Source organism: Camelus bactrianus, chromosome 22, assembly GCF_048773025.1.
Source record: "Camelus bactrianus isolate YW-2024 breed Bactrian camel chromosome 22, ASM4877302v1, whole genome shotgun sequence".
NCBI classification, from domain to species: domain Eukaryota; kingdom Metazoa; phylum Chordata; class Mammalia; order Artiodactyla; family Camelidae; genus Camelus; species Camelus bactrianus.
Window position 1 is genome coordinate 28,048,143 of NC_133560.1, and position 15,918 is coordinate 28,064,060.

Here is a 15,918-nt window from a genome sequence, read left to right on the forward strand (position 1 = left end):
CTTCGGGGCGCGGAATCACAACGCGGGCTCGATTTTCCACACTTTATCTCAGTACAGTTATCGCGAGAGTCCTGAGGCCTCGGCGGCATCTTCTGCTCACGGGCAGTCTGCTGCGGGGCTTGCCAGGCGGGACGGTGGGTGCCGTCGGGGCAGGGGGCGTGGCCGCCGTCTCGCCGGGCCCAGTGAGGTAGGGTCACACGCAGGCGCACTCGCGCGCCGACAGCTCGTGCACCGTGTGGTAGCGGCTGTGCGTGTCCAGAAAGGACACCTCGTCCTCGTAGGCCGTCGGGCGGCAGCAGGGCTGCGCGCGCACCCGTTCCCGCCGCACTCGCCTCCTCTGGCGCAGGCGCCGCAGGCCCAGGTCGTAGACGCGCGCGGCCGCTTCGCACGCGCCTGCGCAGTAGCGGAACAGCACCGTCTCTTCCGACGCGTAGCCCAAGCCTAACTCGCTCACGCGCACCTCGAGCTCGCGCAGCCCGCACGGCCGTGTCCCCGACCGCGCACGCGCGCGCCGCCTCCGAGGCCCCGCCCGACGGCGCGGACCTGGGGGCCGCCCGGCCCAGGGCGTCAGCTCGCGTAGCTCCACCGCGTCCGGGGCGCCCTGCAGCAGTGCACGGTCTGCGAGGGGATGGAGAGAAGGGGGTGGGGGAGAGTCAGTGGGTGGGTGGGAAGGAGCCCCTACCCTCCCTTGCTGTTCCCCTGCAAAATGGACCCTTGTGGAGTCGCGGAGGCAGTAGTGCACCCTCTCCGGACCGCTTATCTCGCTTTCGGATTCCTGCCCATGCACCCAGGGGGCGGAGTGTATATCCAGACCTCAACATTGGGTCCCCAGGGCTACCAGCACCCTTCTCTGGACCCTACACCTATGATGGGCTGCTCAGAACTTAGCGCATCTTTTCTGGGTACCCTCGCTCATTTTCCAGCCTGCCCTACCTTGAGCTGAGCTGACCCGGTGTGTTCCCCTCTGGACACCCCCGGCACTCTCTATGGACCCCATTCCTGTGCAGGGAGGTACTGGGGATTTTGCCTCTTTTTCACTGAGCTGCTCTCACCCCAAAAGAAAAGGAGAGTTCAGCAGAGGAGGGGTGATCCAAATCCCTGTCACCACTGGGCCCTAGCTGCCCCAGGACACTGGCACATTCTTTCCAAGCAGTGTTGGGGTGCTGTTTCCCACCCCAACCCCTCACTCTGGCTGAGCTGTCATGGGTCTCTAGCTCACTCTCTGGCGTCTCCAGAAATAGCATCCAGAAGGGCAGAGACTTGCCTGAGGCCACACCACTAGCAGGTGGCAGAGAGGGAGAGAAAACAAGCCCAAACAGCAGCCTTCCTGCGTCCATCGTGTGCCCATTTGGCCCAAGTCCAGCCCTCTTGTCCCACAGCCGCCAGGAGGTGCCCCGGGCCACAGATTCCCAGGGCCCCGCAGCCTAAATTTATTTCCCAAGCGGCTGGCCCTGGCCCAGTACTCCTCAGCCCCAGTAGAGAAGTGCAAACTTTGGAATGGCAGGCAGCACTGACAGTGGATCTGCAGGCAGGGGGCTCCCAGCCCCTGATCAAGTGGCAGCCACACTTGCGGTTGGGAGAGGAAGTCCTGAGTTTAGCCCCCACCTGCCCCCAAGGCTGGCGCACCTGGCTGTCAAAAGAAATAGCTTACTGGGAGGCCAGAGAGGGAAGGGCTGTCTGTCACCCTGAGGGGTGTCTGTGCCCCCAGGGCGTCTCAGAAAGCAGACAAGCTCGAGTTCTGAGCTAGCTCTGCCACTCGCAGCCCTGGACAACTTCAGGCAGGTGATGGCCCTGTTCTGTGCCCCAGTTTCCCTGTCTTCTCAATGAGGCTTCTCGGGCTGGGGCTGGGAGAGTGGAAAGCGGGGGGTGATTGAGTAGCATCTCCTGAGTTCTTTGAAGCCCAGGGGCAGGAGTAGGGTGGCTAGCACTGCCTGCTCTGGAGTTAGGTTGAGCCTTGCTTATTTCTGGTGCCTAAAATTCCACAAGTGAGTGTGCCTGCACCAAAGGTGCGTGTCTAGAGTTAACTCAGGGGATGCCAGATAAGATACCGATGCCGAGTTAAATTTGAATTTCAGATAAACAGTGAATAATCTTCTAGTATATCTGTCTCTGCCCCCCTCCAGCAAGCCTGGCCCAGTGCACAGGGTCTGGAACACAGAGATGAGATCTGCACCCGCTGTGGTCCAAGCCTGAAATTCCGCCATCAGCGAATTAGTCCCAGGGCCTAGAACTATGGGACTTTGGGGGATCAGCAGCCACTCCCTTCCTCCAGTAGGGCTGGGTCCAGGCACAGGATGTGGGGCAGGCAGGACCCAACCATGGGCCGAGAACTTCCCCCGTGCCTGAAATTCCACCATGGATGCTTTGCCCCCTAGGGCCTGGAGTGATAGCTTTGAGGGGCAGTGGGGGAGGGTCCACCCAAGTCTTTGGGACCCAGTGCCCTGGGAAGGACTTTGCTGTCTGGAGGGGAGGACGAGGTGGGGGACGGAAGTGGAGCCTGCGCCCGAGGCCACCCTTGTCCATTGTGAAGACAAGAAAGGAGGATTGTGTGGGTCGGCAGGGCGGGTGCGGACATGCACACAGGCGTGCACACAGCCTCTACCCACGGCGGGCCACGCACGAGCCCCGCCTGCACCTAACTCCCATCTGCCCATGAGGGTGCACGAGCAGACATGTGCGCGTGCACACGAGGAGGTCGGGGCCCAGGCACCACCCTGACCCAATAAGAATCTGCAGAGGGCAGGTGCCAGGGGCGAGTGGGGAGTTGGGCCATGGCAGCCACACCCCCGGGGTAGGCATTTGCACTTTTCTACCTCCCTGCCTTTTTCCACACCGTTCTCTCCCATATCTCTCTCTGTCTCTGTGCTTCTTCGTTTCTGCCTGTTTCTCTCCCCATTTCTAGGTCTCTCTCTGTCTCCCCCTCCCGTTGGTCCCTGTCCACCCATGCAGGTCACTAGGACCTCGGGTCCAGCCTCCCTCTCCCTCCACCACCACCCCCTACCGCGCTGCAGGGGGGGCCTGGGCCAAACGCCCAGGTCTAATCTCCATCTGGCCCCCTGGCCCCTCAGGGCTAGAGCCTAATTCCTTGTGACAGCTGAGCCGAGAGACCCCAGTTCCCAGCAGCCATCCCCTCCGACACCCCTGCCGGGCCATTGGAGGGATTTGCACCCTCCCTCCACCCCATCTAAAATAAGCCTCTGTGGCCCTACTCCACTGCATGAAATTCCACCATTGTGGCCGCTCTGAGGTCAGGGGGAGGGGGTGATTTGACCCAAGACAGGGGGAAGGGCTTACACTGGGCCAGGCGGGCGATTCGGGCATCCAGGGTGCGAGGCGGCCGGCGCAGCGGGGCCAGCGCGGGTCTGAGGCGGTGGCTGAGGAGCAGGCCGTCCCGACACATCCAGATGGAGAGCACGGAGCTGCAGAGCACCGAGGCCAGGGCCGCCGCCTTCCAGCGCTGCATCCTCAGCCTGCGTGCACAGGATGGTCAGCCACGCGGGCCCCGTGTGTCTGTCAGGCAACAAAAGGACACAGGGTGCTGGGCCAGGCACCGGGGATACAGTGGGGCCCCTGATTTTGAACCACTCCTGCTTAATGAGCAATAGTAACAGAAGTGATTCATCAAGGAACCACTGAACAAGGTTGTGAAAAATGTTGCCAAGGAGGGGGTGGCAGGGGTAACCAGAATCACCCCCATCTGCGGGGGATCCCAGAGTGCCTTCCAGAGGATTGAGGAAAGTTGAGACTCGAACAAAGGTAGGAGCTGGCCAGGCAGAAGAGAATGGTGTCTCAGGCAGGGGGAACAGCCAGTGCAAAGGTCCTGAGTCTGAACCAAGTTTGGCCAATCCAGCCAAGAGGCTTGAGGTGGTTGGAGCCCAGTGAGCTTGGGGACGCTTGGAAGGAAGGAGGTGAGCGCATTCCCAGCAGGGGGCACTGTGGGGCTTGGATGGCGAGGAGAGGTGGTGCTTAGAATAGTCTGGGAAGCAGGAACCCTGAGGTTGAGACACTGATGTCCTCAGGAGTGACTTCCTGCCCTTTCTGAGCCTAGGTTTCTCCTCCAAACTGACGCCCAGAACTGGGCAGCGATGAACCAAAGCTGCCCTCAACCCACCTCCAGGCCTTTGCACACGTCCTTCTACCAGAACATTCTCTTCTCCACTCCCCGCCACCCCAATCCCGTTCCATTTTCAGTCTCAGCTTGGATGGAGCCTCCCCCAAGAAGCCTTCCCTGAATGCTCCTCCCTTCTGGGCCCCCCCTCCCCCAATGCCCTAAGCTTCCCCCGTTAGGGCACCGATTTCTCAGTGCTGTGGCTGCCTAGTCGCGTCGTGCTGGGTGCAGACAGTAGATGTTTAATAACCCATGCGCACCCCCATACATCCACCCTGTCTGAGAAGCTCCCCGCCAATGGGTGGCCCCTAGCCCGCGTTTACATTCCCTCGCCTGGCCGCCTGGTGTCGGTCTGCGCGGGGCCTGGCGGCTGGCCCGGTGTAAACATTTACACGGAGCGCTGAAAGCCTGGCTGGATGGCGGTCAGCGCCCAGGCTTGGCCGCGGGGTGCCGGGCGCCCCCATGCGCGCGCCTCTGGCCGCACAGGCTGGCCCGCGCTGCAGCAAGCAGTTATTCGCGTGCAATTTGCATCTCGATTGCGTGTGATTTGCATGGGTCCTCCCGGGGCGTGGTTAAGAGCAGAGCGGCTGGAACCGCCTCTCCCTCCGCCCCATGGATGCACCAGCACAGAACCTACATCACCAGACAGTAAGTAGAAGAGGACACTTATTAAGCACCTGCTGTGTATCTGACCTGGTGCTGAGCTCACAAAGGCGGCACTATGACTTACATTTTACAGCTGGGGAAACAGGCATAAAACAGACAGGGAGGGGCTTGGCCAAGGCACAGCTAGGAAAGGATCTGGGATTCATACCCGGTTCCTTGACACAATACATACCACATAGAGGGAGCAAATGCTGGGCGTTCGTCCTGAGGACCTGCCGCTACAGGTGGTATTTGATACTTGCATTCTTAGTACTGTTGGTGGTGTTGGTGGAGAATGAGATTCCCCCACATGGGGTCATATAAACAAACCCTGGGTCAACCTGGAGATCTGAGGGCATAGCAAGTGCAAAGGCCCTGGGGCAGGACCCTGCCAGGCTTGTTGAAGGAATCATGGAGGCAACCCCATGTGGCTGGAGCAGGGTGAACGAGGGAGGAGGGGAGGACTGGGAGGTGATGGGAGCAGGTCATGCAAGACCTTGTGGGCTTCACGGAGATTTCATTCTCCAGGTTGTACAGCAAGCTGAGGTTAGCCCTTGCATTTGTCAGGTGCCTGAACCCACTGCCTTTATTCTGCTATTAATGAGCATCTACTTTATGTGAATACTGTTCTACAAACTTAGCACACACTATTAAGTCATTTCAACCTCACAGGTGTCCTTAATCCCTATTTTACAGATGGAGAAACAGATCCAGAGTGGTGAAGTAACTTGCCCAGGGTCACAGAACTGAGATTAGAATTCTGGTGGCCTACCCCCAACCCCAGGAGGGGGAGACAGGCAGGAAAATACCCCCAGGCCCAAGACCTCATGTGGGCAAAGCCCCCTCTGGCCCCCCAACACTCCCACCTGTCCTCACACCCAAGTCGGAGTAGTGTGCCTTGGTTTCCCTGTTAGGCTGGAACAAGATGCCTGCACAGCACCAGCCTAAAACAGGGGGCTTGAGAGGGTAGACCAGATGATGCCCAGAGATGGGCCCGCCACAAAAGCCCATGGTAGCCTTGGAGCCGCAGACCCCCTGGAGCTCTGATGGGGGCCAGGAGAGCAGGGGGCCGCCGGTGGAGGGGGCCTGGCAGGTGCTGCTGATAAGCCTCTGTTAACAATGGTCCTTTCTGTATGGGGGTCACCCAACTGGTTTGTCCCTGGCAGGGACCTGACTGGGAGTGGGTGTGGCGGAGGGCGGCAGGGGACGGGGCAGGAGGAGACCAGGTGCGCACGATCCGTGTGCTTGTGTCATGGGTAGGTGGGTTCACTCACACTCACACACCTGGACACCACCACACTCACCTGCTAGCATGTTTTGCACTCACACTTTCACACGTGGGCGTTTCACACAACACTCAACCATGATCATATTTGAATGCTACCGTACTCACACACGTGTGTTTGCACACATGCGCACATGCTCACAGATGATAAGTGGGCCTCCTTCTGACTTGCCCTCGGGAGCTCCCCTACTCCCACCCACTTGGGTGCCCTTACACTCTCTCACGTCCGCAGGGGTTCCCGCACGCCCTTGATACACTCCCACACGCTCAAGCATGTTTGCACTCTTAGAGACAGACATCACCTCTTGCATTCTGACACACAGAACGGGCACGCCACATACACACCGCCTCCAAGCCCTCCCGTGAGCACGTGGACCTGTGCGTATACAGGCGAGCCCATCATCCTCAGCATCCCACATCCGGGCCATATGCGCATGCGCACCCAGTGTTGCATGCGTCAACAGTGCTGTCGGGTCCTCGGCTGCAGAGATCATGGGGAAAGAGTGACCATCCCCGACACGGTAAGGAGAACAGAAAAAGGGGAGGCAGAGGGACCCAGGTGAGAACCACCCTGCCCTGGCCACTGGTACCCGGCCCTGGCCCACGCCTGCTGGCATTTCGAGTGCCACCAACGCTGCCCAGGCAGGGCCTGTCCGGGGGTCCCCTCCCCAACCCAACAGTGTCCAGACCCTAGAGAATCCTCACCGCCGGGGAAGGGAGCACCTCCCTTCCTGAGGGCCAGGCCAGTCTGAACTGCAGCAAGAGGGATCTGGAATAGTCCCCCACTTCTAGCTGGAAGCCACAGAGTCCCCAGGGCTAGGGCAAGGACAGAGGGGAAACTGAGGCTCAAAGAGGGCGATGAGTAGTCCCTAGTCAGCAGCCTCACAGGTCCTTCCAGTTATCCAAAGGGCAGACAATTAGGGTGATGGTGTGTGGGTGTTTCTGGCAGCTTTCTTGATGGTGCCAGGAAATACTTCTCATTATCTTGATGTCCCGGCAACGCTCCAGGGCTCCACCTTTCCATAAAGCTCCCAGGGAACACCCGCCAGGCATACCTGTTCCTGGGGTCAACAGCCTTTGTACTGCAGAGCTCTTGGCCTCAGGCAGGAACCTGCTTCACATAACCCTCCCTCCATCCACTTACCCCTCTAGTCTGGGCGAGGCCTGGAATTGGGGCCTGTCTCCATCAGCCGAACTCCTACTCATCCTTCAAAGTCCCACCTTCTATAGCCCTTCCTCTAGGAAGCCATTCCTGTTCCCCATCTGGGCACCCCCCTCCCCAGCTACAGGTCCCTCACTCTTACCCAGCCTTGCCAGCATAATGCCTGGGTCCATGTCTGTCTTCACTGGGCAGGGGGTTCAGGAGGGACCGCCTGGGCTGGAACCTCTCAAGACAAGGGTGGGCTTTGATAATTCAGTCCACAGTTTTCAGGCTTTTGCCTGTGTGGTGTCTCCCTCCACAAGTGCCTTTCTCCTTCCTCTGCACCTCACTCCTGGACACATCTCTGATCCTCCTATACTTGGTTTCCCCATCTTCAGAAAGGGCCTGATGGGGGCCACTCAGCACTATTGGAATGACCCGGTGGCTCATGGAGCTGTCATCGCTGCCCACAGGCAGAACGAGCCAAGCTGGGAAGCTACGTGGGCAGATGTAGGGGTGGCATGCACGTGCGGGCCAGCCAGTGAGGAAAGGCGTGTCTGGACGCTGTAGCACTTGGGGTCAGGAGAGCTGAATCTGGATGCCTGTTGTGCCTTTTCTTGGCTGGATAACATTGGGGAAAGCTCCTCCCCGGCTCTGAGCCTCAGTTTCCCAGCTGTACAACGGGCTGAACAGACACCCTCCTCATCTGGCGGGCCATTTAATTCCATGAAGCCCTGTAGGCCTGGCCGATGGCAGCAGCTGGGCCCGGGCATCAGACACATGTGTTTGCAAGGCCTGGTATCCACTTCCTCCATCGGTGCTGACAGCTCTGGGGCTGGCAGTTGGGCCTATTCCCCCAGATGGCCCCTGGGGGTTCCCTAAGGTTCCACTGGTGGGAAAACTGAGGCCCCTTGAGGGGCAGGACTTGGGCTTCTCTTAAGGCAAGTCTCAGTTCTGCAAAACAAGAGACAAATTCCACAGCCCACAAAAATGTGCCCCCTCCCTTGGAGGGCCCCAGGGCCCAGCCCCACCCCACGGTGGGGACGGGGAGGCCAGGGCAGGTACAAGCAACTCACATCTGGGGGTAAACCAGGAACATCTGGTTAGCACAGCCGGTTCCGATGTCGCATCTGTGTGGGCCAGGGGCCAGCCTGTGAGGCAGTCTGATGGGAGGGTGCAGGCACAGAAACCCCCAGCAGACCCTGCAAGGCCTGGCCAGAGGTGGGGGCCCAGCCTCTCCTCTTCTTCCCCCAACCCAGAAGCTGCCTGCTGCCCAATCACTGTACCACCACTGGCTCCCTGCTACCGTGAGAGTCAAGTCTTGGGTCCTGAGCTTGTCTTAAGGAGTTCTGGGTCTACCTTTGCCAAAGTGAAGGTGAGAGGTGGACAGACAGGAAGAATGGCTTCTGGGGAAGACTGCATTGGTTGCTTTGTGATGATAATAGCAGTTTAAAAAATAGCTAATATGAACACTAGCAAACAACACTACTGGCGCTGTTCTAAGCACACTGGTGCCTCATAGAGAAGTGCGAACCACTTTATCCCCACTTTGTACATAGAAAAACTGAGACCCAAAAGACTGCAATGATTTCCTCAGGGTCAAACAGCATAAATGGCCAAGCTGGGATTTTACAGCAAGTGATCAGGCAAACTCCTACTCATCCCTCAAAGCCCCAGCCGCAATGCCTCCTCCTCCACATTCTTGACCACTGTACCATATGCCCTTCCTAACAACAACAAGAACAAGAATAATAACATTAAGACCCGGCAATGTTGGCTATTCCATTTATTTAGTACCAAGCACTATGCTAAGTGCTTTCCACACGTTTAATTCTCCTGTAGTCCCTGGAAAAGATGTTGTTATTATTAGCCCTATTTACCACACAGGGAAACTGAGGCTTAGCGAGGTAGGGCGACTTGCTCAAGGTCACACAGAAATTAAGTGACTGAGCTGTGGCTGAACCCGGATCTGACTCGAAATTTGTTCTCTCAATGCCTCCACCACCCCTGGGCTCTCGGTAATCAGGGTAGTGCTGAGGGGGAGGGGAGAAGCAGGGAGGGCATGATAGGTCCTGCTGTTTGGGAGAACAGTGGGGCTGAGATCCAGGGAAGAGATTTTCTCAAATACACAGCAGAGCAGAAGTGGCAAGTTAACAGAGGGTCCACGGGGCAGAAAGCCCAGTGTGGCAGGCTGGGTTCTGCCCTGACACATTAACTCAACATTTATCAACTGCCTACTGTGTACTGGGCCAGCCAGGGACCTCGGGGTGACCAGGGCCCACCCTGGCCAAGCTCACCATCCAATCAGGGAGATGGGTAATAAGAAAGAAAGAAGGTAGTTTAGATGCTGACCATGCAGCAGGAACCCCAAAATAAAACAAGGTGAAGCCATAGTGATGGAGGGGGGTGCTTTTAGGTTGAGTGGCCAAGAAAGGCTTCTCAGAGGAGGCAGCATTTGCACTGAGTGCACATAAAGACCTAGGAAAAGTGTTCTAGGCAGGGGAAGCCGCAAGAGCAGAGGCTTGGAGGCAGGACCATGGCTTTCCGAGGTGACCAGTGTGAGCGGAGAAAACTGAGCCAGAGGGCAGCGCGGGGAGATGAGTTAGGAGACAGGGTCGGCCCTCCGTGCCCCACCGGTGCCTGGAGCGCTCTCCCCAAACCCGCCGCCTCTCGGTAGTGTTCTTGGGGAGGCTGAGCAGGGAAGTGTGTGTGTGTGGCGGGGCCGCCAGCTTTTCAGATCCGCTGTTTCTGGCCCGGCCCTCTGCGGCTGGCCTGTAAAATTCCCACCTTGACCATACCAGGCTGGGGTGGCTTAGCCAGGCCGGCCTGGGGCCGGCCTCACAGGCATCTGGGGCGGGCAGGAGGGGCCGCCCTGGGACGGGATAACAGGATCAGCCTAATGAGGCCTGGCACCACTGAGCAGCTGGCGTGGGGCCCAGTGGGTGGCGCCAGGGGCGTGGGTGCTCCAGGAGTGGCCAGAAGGACACCACACAAAGCTGGCCACCTGACAGAGTGGGAAACTGAGGCACAGACCCCAGGTGCAGCGTGAACCCTAACACTGGTTTTCTGGAAACCAGGGGACCTGAGTCACCTCTTCCATCTCCCCAGGTTCAAACTTGGCCCTGGGTCCCTGACATATTGAGCTATTTAAATGTGGATAGTGCCCTCTCTTCGGGCCTCAGTTCCCCCAACTGGGAGGTGAGATCCACCTGCTGGATTTCTCTCAGGACTAGCCAAAGCCTAATTTCACTTGGATTTGAAGGGAAAATCTTTCCACTCCCAAACACCCCTCACCAAAGTGCCTCAGGCCCCACTCAGGCTTCCTTGGCGGCCGTTACCTCCCCTGAAAGTCCAGGAGGCTGGCTGGCAGGTTTGGCCTTCAGTACACCCCCACCCCAACCCCCGCCCTGCCAAGTGAAGCAGGCACCAGGCCTGTCTTGTTCTCTGCTTCATCCTAGCACAGAGCTTGGCACACAGTAGCTTAGGGCTCTGGAATTACATGGAGCCAGAAGGAAAGATTCCTCCAGCTTGCTCAGCCTCCGTTTTCTCAGCTGCAAAATGGAGAGGGCCAGCTTCCCACTGCACCTGTGCAGTGCTCAGTTCGTGCTCGCTGGGCGGAAGGAAGACCCTGTCTCCCTTTGCAGGCCTTGAGGTCTCAACCCCTCTGCCCCACCTTGGGGGACCAGGAAAGCTGCGTCTGCAGAGGAACCCCATGGCCTCCCAGCGAAGACAGCTGGGCCCAGTGATGCCAGTTGCATTAAAGACCAGTTCCTCTCTCCTCTGACTTTCCAGCCCCCACCAGGTATTCATCCTCAAATGCACCAGCCCAATTCTCTGTCTGGTCAACCTTTCAGTACAATCTCTCCTTCCTACACTCACCCAGGCCCCCTGAATTTTCCAAAACCACCCATTCTATTCCTGCCTCCACATCTTTGCATATGCAGTTTCCACCACCCGGAACGCCCTTTCCGTTCTCATGTGAAAAACTCCTGCTCATCCTTCACAGCCCCAGCTCCAATGTCTCTCCTCCAGGAATTCTCCCCTGACCCTCCTTCCCTGAGGTAGAGCCTTTGCTCCCCACTCTGGGCTCTAAGTCTGTCTTCCTTGAAGGACAATGCCCGGGAGTCTGACACCAGAGTCAGCCACACCATCGCTGTCCAACAAATGTTTGTGGAAACAATCTCTTGATTGTGTCCTTGTGCCTGGTTGCAAACTTTGGTTCCTTCTCCTGTCCCTGACTCTTGAAAGCTATATCCATTTCTTGTCCCCTGAAAACTGAGGCCTGTAACCTGAGGGACAAGTACTGATGGTAGAATTTCAGACACTGTGCCCAGCTGCAGGGGGCACAGTTCTGTTTTCTTCCCTGCACCCCTGGAACGAGCTCTTTGCAGCTTGCTGGGAGTGGGCTGTAAGGCCTGGGGGTGGTGGCTGAACCCTCAGGAGTCCTCGAAGGAAGGGAGTAGGGAGGGGTGCCCAAAGGGCCTAAGCAAGGGGCTGGGGGTGGGGAGAAGCTGGCAATGCTGGAGTCTCCCCCCACTGACATCCGCCTAGACCAGGCACGCCCCACTGGGGCTTCCTCAGCCTGGGGCTCTTGAAGACAGACAAAGAGTGTCATGGAACAGAGAGAAAAGGATGTAGGGCAGGCAGGCAGGGGTCTGGCCACTTGCACCCCCAACCCTGGGCCCGGGCCATGCTCCCCAGATCTGGGCTGGTGGCCCTGCCTTACAGGTAACCACAGGCCTGCTGAGCAGGGCCAGTGGCACCACAGTATATGCTGGTGCTTCCTGGGGAGGGGGCAGTGGTGACAACCACCCCTTGGAGAGGCCATTTACCCATCGGGTCCTACCCCACATCTGCGCACTGTCTGCAGGCCCCTCGGCCTAAAGACTAACTGACAAACCGCACCTTCTGGGAGAATTTTGAGACCATCCTGAGCAAGAGATGCCTTTTGTAAAAGGCAAGGAAGGAAGACATAGCCCCCTCTCCTTCAAATCCGGTCTTTGCCCTTAAGGGACCCCGCCCCCCCCCATGGTTTCGCGCCCTCTTGTGGTTTAATAAGCGGCTCCAGGAGCCGAGAGAGCCGGGCCCTTACCGGAGGACACCGTGTCCCCGGCGGCGGCGGCGGCGGCGGCGGCGGCGCGCAGGGAACGCGGCTGGAACGCGCCACTGACAGATGTTTACTTACGCGTGCAGCTGGGCCGCGACGGCAGCCCCCCGCCCAGGGTCTGCGGGGAGTGGATGCCCCCGCAGCCCCTTGTAGACCACAAGGCAGAGGGGTGTCTGGGTCTCGCCTTCCTAGAGGCTGGGGAGCGGATTCTGGCTGCCCTGGCTCCCACCCCTCTTCAGACGCACACATGGGGGTCTGAGGAGGCAGAAGCTCGCCCGCCCCGTCGGACAGGGACCCCGCCCCTTCCCCGCCAGACCCTGGCTTGGAGAGGCGCTTAAGATAACCCTCCCGCTCCCCTTCCTCTGCCACGCGCGGACCTGTCGCCCCTTGACCCTGTTTCTCGGCTCGAGGCAGGAAGCTGCCCGTCTGCCTGGAATCCCTGGAAGCCCCCTAACCTCTGTCCATGGGGCCGGTCCTCCCCCCGCGCCAGTTCTCCTGCGGGTCCCCCCGCCTGCCTTTGCTTACCTGCTCCGGGTGCCCGACTAGCCGTCAGTGGCTGCCGCGCCTGCCGCCCGCGCCGGCCCCAGCCCCTGCCCCTGCCCCTGCCGCCGCGACCGCCATCCGGGCCGCCTGGACCCGCGGCGCCCGGGGGGGCCCGGGCCGGAGGGGGCGGCCGCGGGGGGGGCGCGGCTCAGATCGGCCCATGGGGGCTCCTCCGGGCTTGCTCAGCCGCGGGCTGCGGCCATCCTGGCCCGGCGGAGGCTGGGGCAGAGGGGGTGCCCTGGACGGCCGGCGGCTCGGAGGGCGCGGGGCACAGGGGCGCACGGACGGCGCGGGCGTCCTCGGCGCGCTGCGCGGGGCGCCGGGGCGGCGGCGCAAGGGGCCCCGGCGTTCGGAGCGGCTCCACGGCGCGCTCTCCCGCCGCCTCCGCTGCTCCCGCCGCGGACAGCTCGGCCGGCGGGGCCGGGGGCGGGGCCGGGGGCGGGGCCAGGGGCGGTGGCTCGGGTTTCCCGGGACAGGGAGCCGCCCCCGCCCCGTCCGGCCCCGCCGGAGGGGGGCCCGAAGTGCGCAGGTGGCAGGAGTGTGGGGGCCACATACCCCTTAGACGGCGATGTACCCCTGCCCCGGAGACTCCAGAGGCGCCCCTTTAGAAAAGCCAGTGCCCCAAGATGCCCCCCTCCAAGGATCCCCTCCTGAGATAAGAACCACAGCACTCCTGACGCCAGTTCCACGACCTTCAAGGTCCTCCACTCCACTGAGGACCTGGTCTTACTGCCAGATGCCCTCGACTAGTCCTGCCCGGAACCTTTCTAGAAAGCAAGGCCCCAAGAAGTCCCCTCACCAAGGAAGCCCCTCAAGAAACAGCATCCCCCCCCCCAGATTAGCTGTTCGCACCCATATTCCAGGAACCCCGAAGGCGCATCTTCTGTAAATCCGGGACGCCCCAACGCCTCCCTCAGATCCCCTCCAGGGAATGTTGAGCCATGGCGCTCCCTCGGACGGCGGAAACGACCCGGAATCCCCACCCCCATCCTACTGAAGATTGTGGGGCCCCCAGTTCCTACCCAGGTCCTCTTTCCAGAAAGCTAAAGAAAGCCCCTTCCTAAGAAAGGCATTCCAGAGAACTGAGACCAAAAATTTTCCTCTAAGACGGCAAGTGATACCCTAAGACCCACGACTATACCCGCTGTCCCAAGCTCCTCTCATCAAGAGGCAGTTCTCCCCAGTCTGGCCGCAGAGCCAGATCCTGAGGGGATGCCTTTCCCACCTCTGGCTCCCGACATCGCTTCCCTGAACACCAACGCCCAGCGCTGCGCCCACCCGCCCGCCGAGCCCAAATCCACCCGGCCCCCTCCCCGACGGCTCCACGTTCCCACTGCGCCCCCTAGCGGTACCAAGCTGACTCGGGGGTGGGTGGACGGGCGGGACTGGGCGGGGTGGGCGGGGCTGGACCCGCCATGGCCCCGCCCCGCCTCGGCCTAGTTACGGAGAAACACCCGCCGCGCAGGCCGGCCCTCCGCCCTTGCACTCAGGCTGCTCCTGCCCGCGGGGTCCCGGCCGCCGCCTGCGTTCCTGGGGCGGGGTGCTCTGGTTCCTCACCCCCGCGGCCTGATTTCCATGGGTTCCTCACTCTGGCTCAGGCTGCCTGCATTCCTCTGATCCCAGCAGCCTGGGGGTTTTTATGGGCGTTAGGTCTTCCTAGGACCACCCTGCCGCCCCAACCCCCAACACACGCGCCCACACACACACACACACACACCAGCGGCCTGTACAACTTGCCATCCTACGCAGTGTCCGCGGTGATGGGGGACACTCAGGCAGCCTCACCTGCTGTACGCGGGCTCTTGCGGGTGTAGGGCGCGCTGGACGTGCGAGCGGGGTGTGTGTAGCCCGAATGTGAATTTGTGGGTGGGTGGAGGGCATGAAGGTGAGCATGTGTCAAAGCAGCGGCTCTGCGGCTGCCGGATCACAGCCCAGGATGGAAAGAGCAGAGGTCTGCTCGTCTCTCCATGCCTCGGTTTCCTAACTGTAACATGGGCTATTAGTAGTAGATCCTAACAGGATTGCCGTAAGGAGCGAATGAGTAAGTATGTGGAACCATGCCGGCTGCAGGTGTGCAGTGCCCAAGGGTCTGCGTTTTTGGTGTCTCCAAGTGCTCACTCTCAGTGACACGTACACCCTGGCCAGGACTGTACTGTGGCCATTCATGCAGACCCTCAAACCTTGGTCCAGGCAAGGTCACAGCCAGCGCCATCCAGGTTCTCACACATTCCCGGACACCCTTCTGAGAACAGCACCATCCCTACACGCACACACACACGGCGGTCACGTACCCAGTCTTCCCACACGGACACACACTCACATAGGTGTCATACTTCATTCCCATTTGGACACACTCATGCACACAGACACAGAGCTCTCATTGCCACAACACGCGGCCCCTTCCCACTCAGTTCCCCGGCAGAGACAGAGACATGTGCAATATTCAATATTCACACGCTTAGCAGCCCATGGGCCCTTAGACCAGCTCCAGGGGAAACTCCAGGAGACAGCGTAGCATTGCTTTTCACACCAAACCTTCTGACACACGCAACCCCTGAGCATCGAGTGTCCACCCCACCCACAGCCACGCGCACACAAAACTCGCGGAGACACTGTTGCGGTACACACACGAGCGCATGTGTGCACACACGCTGGCGGGTCTGGGAAGCACAGCCCCCCTGCACACACGCAGCCAGGCCAGGAGCCCACCCCCAGCCCAGCCAGCCATCATTAAGCTGTCACCAGCTGCCCCTCGACTGCCTCCACTCACCCCACAACGCCTGTGCCCGCCTCCTGGCCTGGGTCGGAGGCCATGGGGGTGGGGGCTTGCGGACACATGGGGTGCAGGACACACACATGTGCCCACCATGTGGACGCTCGTAAAACGGTTGCCCTGGTAACAGGGACTTGAAAGACTTGGTTCTTCCTCTGGGGTGGGCAGGGGCAGGGGTGCAGAGGTGGGGCTCCAGGAGGGTGGGTCAGGAGGCTGGAAGTGGGGACACCCAGAACCCACGCCTGCCTTGCACCACCGGGAGACACGGTCACACTCCCACCTGGAAGGAGACCTCTCCACACTCAGGGATACACAC

At 60.1% G+C, this 15,918-nt stretch overlaps 1 protein-coding gene across 1 annotated transcript; it reads right to left on the minus strand.

Moving 5' to 3' along the window:
* Nucleotides 1–28: 28 nt before the first annotated feature.
* On the minus strand, nucleotides 29–13,241 carry NRTN (neurturin). The gene is made up of 3 exons (XM_074351007.1): nucleotides 12,812–13,241; nucleotides 3,295–3,510; nucleotides 29–618 (listed from the first exon to the last, which is right to left on the minus strand). The coding sequence occupies exons 2-3, from the start codon at nucleotides 3,461–3,463 to the stop codon at nucleotides 194–196; spliced, it is 594 nt and encodes a 197-aa protein (XP_074207108.1). The 5' UTR covers nucleotides 3,464–3,510; nucleotides 12,812–13,241; the 3' UTR covers nucleotides 29–193.
* Between the last annotated feature and the right edge of the window lie 2,677 nt (nucleotides 13,242–15,918).

Coding starts and splice junctions, on each gene's coding strand:
- NRTN (XM_074351007.1), bottom strand. CDS start 3,463: ATGCAGCGCTGGAAGGCGGCGGCCCTGGCCTCGGTGCTCTGCAGCTCC. Junction 619..3,294: donor AATCGCCCGCCTGGCCCAGT/GTAAGCCCTTCC, acceptor ATCCCCTCGCAG/ACCGTGCACTGCTGCAGGGC.